At 42.1% G+C, this 6,000-nt stretch overlaps 1 protein-coding gene across 2 annotated transcripts in view; it reads left to right on the plus strand.

Moving 5' to 3' along the window:
- Window positions 1-4,705, plus strand: part of lingo2b (leucine rich repeat and Ig domain containing 2b) — a 47,208-nt gene extending 42,503 nt beyond the window's left edge. For both annotated transcript variants that reach the window (XM_072457559.1, XM_072457560.1), the window contains exon 2: window positions 1,400-4,705. In XM_072457559.1, coding sequence (XP_072313660.1) covers window positions 1,443-3,311 — 1,869 coding nt within the window. In that variant the 5' untranslated portion in view covers window positions 1,400-1,442 and the 3' untranslated portion in view covers window positions 3,312-4,705. The remainder of the gene's footprint in view (window positions 1-1,399) is intronic.
- Window positions 4,706-6,000: the final 1,295 nt, after the last annotated feature.

A 6,000-nucleotide genomic window follows, 5' to 3' on the forward strand; every position in this document is an offset into this window, starting at 1 on the left:
CAACTCGTCGCAGGGCCAACACAGAGACATGGACATTACAGACAGTTCACTCTCACATTCATTCACTAGGGCCAATTTAGAGTCACCAATTCTACCTAACACATGCATGTCTTTGGACGGTGGGAGGAAGCCGGAGAACCCACGGTAGCTGTTGGTCTGGTCCGTGAATCGAACCCATGATCTCCTTCTTGGGAGGCAAGAGCGCTAACCGCCTTTGCCACCGTGCACCCCAACATCCCACTACATCCCAGCGAACATACTGTTTAACAGTTGAACTGCACATACTTCCTCTCATTACGATGTCATTATCTCCTTGTCTCATACAGCCCTATGTATATTGGCTGTGAACGGTACTGTGGAAAGTGAAATGCAAATTCTGTTGAAAATACATAAACATAAAGGATTATAGTGTCACTGAACGCATTCTTTTATCATTTCCACCTCTCCAACATCATGCATGGTGTTATATTTTGTATTACAGTGTATACTTGTTAAAGAGTTTTAGATTTGACACTAATAGATACAGCGAAGAGTTTTTCAGATTCTATTGTGTCTCGTAAACAGCTAAACAATTCTCTGAGAGGCGAAATTTGCTACTTGCCGCAAAATCAGGATATTTCTTGGCATTGTTGTAATATAAGACAGACGGACCAGAAAAAGGGAAATATTATGATCCAAGAATGCAAATAAGGAAACAATGAAGCCAATAGGACAGTTGTGGGATTATGTAAATGTTGAATCAGCTAGTCTTCTCTTTAGTGTAAAGTATTTGGTCAGTAAATGATTAAGCCCAAAATGTAATAAGGAATTACACACTTGAGAACATTGACTGCAAAATACAACAATGAGTCAGAATATGTCAATAAACAAGCTTGTTCATGATTTATTGAAAGGGTTGACGTGTGAAGTATATGTTTCATTAATTCTACAGCTGTGCTTTGATTCCTCATATAGAAGCGAACGCATGCCGCTGTTTCATTCCTTATTTAGTTTGAAGACTTGCCACACTCGCTCAATTCTCCTCCCTTTAAATACATTATATACAGTGGATTTACTTCAGAATCGAGCCCCAGAACACTCTAACAAGGGTAATTTCTCGCCACCAAGCTGCAGCAATTCCCATCTTTATGAAATTGTCTCCTGTTAGCCTGCAATCTTTTCTGCCAGCTGATAGTTCTCGTGCAGTCTTGCCCCGCTGTGAGCTTAATTCCATCATATCCACCTTGGCAGAAACAGGGACAGTTAATTAACAGAGAAAAGCTTAGCTTAGCATTGGCTGCTTAGCAGGGCATGACGAGCCAAAGGTGAAAAAAGTAAAAAGGCTGGGATCTAAAAGCTGACGACAGTTTGAAAGTGTTTTTCTTAAATGTTTAAATGTTTTCTTGTCTTTGTCTTTCAGGGCTCAATCGTGATGGTGGTCTGCATGGGTGAGATACAGTGCCATGGCAGCGGGAACGATGGCTAAAAAAGAAATGCATCCGCCAGCACCGCACCATTGCCACCTGCTTCTGAGGGGGGCCTTGCTTCTTCTGCTGGTCAGTTCAGGTCTGAGCTGCCCAGCTAGGTGCGAGTGCTCTGCTCAAAGCAAGTCGGTCAGTTGTCATCGAAGGCGCCTGCCCTGCATCCCCGAAGGCATCCCCATCGAGTCAAGAGTCCTGGATCTCAGTAAAAACAAGCTACGGATCATCACACCAGACAACTTCTCCTCCTTCCTGCAGCTGGAAGACCTGGATCTCAGTGATAATCTCATCAGTGCTGTTGACCCTGGATCGTTTCGGTCACAGCTTACTTTACGCTCCCTAAACTTTCGTAGCAACTTGATTCAACTTATCCAACCTGGTGTTTTATCAGGTCTGACCAACCTCACCCGCCTAGACCTTAGCCACAACAAACTGGTGATTCTTCTGGACCATGCTTTTCAGGATCTGCGCAGGTTGTCCTCTTTAGAAGTAGGGGATAATGAACTTGTTTTTGTCTCTCAGCGGGCCTTTACAGGATTGCTTGGACTACAAAGTTTGACACTAGAACGCTCCAATTTGACAGTAATCCCTACTGATGCTCTAGCTCACCTGCACAGCCTGGTGGAACTGCGAATGCGCCACTTGAGCATCAGTTTTCTAAAACCTTTCTCTTTTAAAAGGCTATCACGCCTTCGCCACCTGGAGATTGATTACTGGCCCTGGTTGGACACGCTGCCACCTCTATCACTGCACGGCCTCAACCTCACCTCTTTGTACATTACCAACACTAACCTATCTGCCTTTCCCGGTGCTGCACTGCGCAGTTTGCCCTACCTCACACATCTTAATCTATCGTTCTGTCGCATCAGGCACATCCAGCAGGGGGAGCTAGGGGAGTTATCATACCTGCTGGAACTCCGCCTCCAGGGCTCTCAACTGCTGTCTATTGAGCCCTTTGCTTTTACAGGCCTCAAATCTTTGCAGCTACTGGATGTGTCACACAATCGTCTGGACTCTCTCGAGAGGGAGGTATTTGGCGCTCCAGACAGCCTCCAGAGGCTCTGTCTGGGTGGAAACCCATTAGTGTGCGACTGCAGAATGCTGTGGCTGCTCAACAGCCACAAGCCCCCTTCTCTGCACATCATGGATGTCCAGCCGGAGTGCACCGGCCCTGAGCACCTCCAGGGGAAATCTCTTCGTGAACTCAGGGAGCCCCTTGTCTCCAGGTACATGACTTGCACCAAGCCAAGGATTGGGCCCAACACAACGCAGCTCCTGATGACCGACGAAGGCCAACCAGCCCGGCTCAGCTGCATTGCAGAGGGAGCGCCGCGGCCTTCAGTGGTCTGGATTACACCTCACAGACGTCACATTACAGCCAAGAACAGCGGCAGGGTGGAAGTCCAAGCAGACGGAACCCTGGAGATAAAGGCCACAGAGCTGCATGACAGCGGGGTGTACTTATGTATTGCCAGTAACCCTGCTGGCAATGCCAGCTTGTCGGCCTCTTTAGCTGTGAAGAGCCTGGGCATTGGGGACAGATTTCACTATAGCAACAGGAGCTCAAACTATCTGACAGACTCCAACAACACTTGGGGAAATGGAACAGTATTGTACAACATGACAGTCCCCATAGACCTAAAGACTATAATTATTTCGACAGCCATGGGCTGCCTGTCATTCCTAGGTGTGGTTATCTTCTGTTTCCTGCTCCTTTTTGCCTGGAGTCGAGGAAAAGGACGGCATAGGAACAACTTTGATATTGAGTATGTCCCTCGTAAGTCTAATGGGGCAAACTCAGATGTGGCCGAAACCAGCGGCCCACGACGGGTCAACATGAAGATGATTTGAAGAGAGTTAGACAAACACATACACAGTGCACACATATCAACAGCAACACGTTTTCTATGACACAGTGGATTTGTGACAAATGAAAGTGATGTATCTATAGTGGTTGTTACTATGAGGGTGATCTCGTGCTCAAGTGGACATGTTAATATGAAAGTGATATATGAAACAGTTGACGTGCTTGTATGAAATCATGTTCTCATTCAGTACATTGAATATAATACTATAACCAACATATCAATATGGGAGTGATATAGTGCTGCACTAGGCATGTGTTTCATTGGTGATGTAAATGATTAATGATGTTGTCAACTCACCGTGACATCAAGGTGAAGGTTTGAGCCACAGGGAGTGACAGGGGACATCTTTTGCTGGCAGTAGACCTATCATTGTGGCAAAATGTCCAGACTCAATTGTCTTATATCATTTTAGCTGCTGTATGAACGAAGTGACTTAAGTTTGCGTAAGTGTGTGGGTGCATGTTGCATTCATGTGTTTCATTGTGCATGTGCACGTATTGCCTTTTTTGTCGGTCTGAACAATTTAAATGAATAGGGTCCAATACATTCTATCAGGCCGTTGATTTTGCTAAGTTGGTGTAACAACAGTATTGTCACTGTTGAACTAACCACAAATTATAAATGTTTGTATGCAAATCACATTATTGTACTGAAGAAAATGCTGCAGAATTTTTGAAATCACCCACTTGTAATGATTCCAAAGTTAGATAGGGATTTTTCTAACCTTAAAGTATACTCACTTGTTACAGTGTGAATAGTGTTAACTTTGTTTTTGCCATAGAGATATACCTTCCAGCCACTGCACTTTTCCTGAAGAATAACAGCATTCAGTGCTGTTATTCCTCTTGAAAAGCTCTGAGCTATAGAAATGTCATGTTAAACCCATTTTATAACATTATAAATCAAAGGCAGATTTTCTTGCCACACAAATCCCTTGATATGATATAAAATGGAGTGTGGCCAGGCACAATGGCAAAGATTTACTGGCCAGCGTCTTCTTTGGGACAAGGCAAAGTTGAGTTTCACAGATTTATGGGTAGAATTTCCTCTTCTCATTTTTCTTTGACCGCACCAATTCAAGCTTGCGTGTCCGGGATCTTCCCTGGGGCAGTAAGGGTTTCAAGGGCATTTCATAGATGGCAAGTTGAAAGTTGTAGTAGATTCTTGTATTGTTAATTTTCTTTGTTCAAAAATGTTTTCAATGTTAAATAAGAAAAAAAAAAGAAACAACTAAGGGCAATTCTTTGTAACACAGGGATGTGGGTGTTAAATTGTGATCCTGTTGTGATAAAATGTTCAAGGTTGTATAATTGTTTTCATATGACAAATTTATGGGTATATTTTCAAAAGGAAATAAATCGTAACCATACCCCTAAATGTGCAGTTCTTTTCATTTTATCTTTAGACTAATACAATTCTATTTGTTATAGCATATTCCACAGATGCAATGCAATAATCTTTCACACAAACTTGTCCTTGCCTAACTGCAGGCTACTTTGACATCTCCGTGTGTGGTATCCAGTGGTTTGCCAGGATGTTTGCGTACTAACTAACTAACAAGATTACATTAAGATATTCACAAACACACAAATGTGTAGGCAAGCACCTCAGTCTCTTGAATTAAAGATAGAGCTGGCATGTATTTTATCACCACACTAAATAGTTTTATGAGAGGTAACAAAGGGAAACATGCGAAACACAAGTTTCCTAGTGGAAGAAGAACTCTTAAGAGACACAATGGAATCTTTAAACATTAATAGAGACTAAATTGCTTTGTGAATAAGTTACCAACTTAGAGATATGCTTTGCTTAGTATTTTTGTTGCAAGGTATTAAGAAAAAGTTTTCTCAAAGTTCAGCAAAAATAAAATACAAGTTAGCTAATTAAAAAGTTTACACAGAATATATTGTTTGCAATTTTTCTTACCTTTCTTTTTCTTCAAAGTTGTTATTTTTCACGCTGCAAGCTCGATTCAGTGAACCTCCCACAGCGGCGATTGTGTACCGCAAATGTACGTAGACCTACAGAGAAATAGAATCTGAAACAACATTTTGTTCTTGTTACTGATCACAAATAGAGAAAACATCAAAACAAGGACATGTAAAAGTGGGAAAAAAATCCAAATTGGGACATTTAGAGACAGCACGGTGAGTCAGAAATAGCCTGTGGGCTAGAAAAACGCACTTTGCATGACACCTACCACAAGCAGCAAATGTGTGAAGCAAATCTCAAATTAAATCAGAATATTCTTGAGCACTAACGCACATCTGAATAGCAGTATTCATCCCTGTTGCACTGTTGAAGCGGTTCTAAATTAGCATTCTAAATTAGCATTCAAAGACTCCACTGATGCTATCATGCTAATGGAGGAAGGCCCTTTACATATTGCAGCTCACTGGGAAAACTCACCTTTCTGCTGTTATGAAGATGAGATCAAAGTCCCCATAGTTAGCTTTTATTATTAGCATAGTGTGGCTGCTCTCCCTTTTATCATGGGAATGCCATAAACAATAGAGGGGGAAATGAATCTATTTACACTCTCAATGTATTCATTTCTCGAACATAATATGAGAGGATATCAGTTCTTTCATGATGTGAATGCACTGAATCACTAAAAAGATTAATTTACATGAATGTTAAAGCTCTCATTGCTCATTGAAGACCTAATAAAG

The sequence above is a fragment of the Eucyclogobius newberryi genome, unplaced genomic scaffold (assembly GCF_026437365.1).
Source record: "Eucyclogobius newberryi isolate DKJ021-1_F unplaced genomic scaffold, fEucNew1.0.hap1 SCAF_21, whole genome shotgun sequence".
Classification (NCBI taxonomy): domain Eukaryota; kingdom Metazoa; phylum Chordata; class Actinopteri; order Gobiiformes; family Gobiidae; genus Eucyclogobius; species Eucyclogobius newberryi.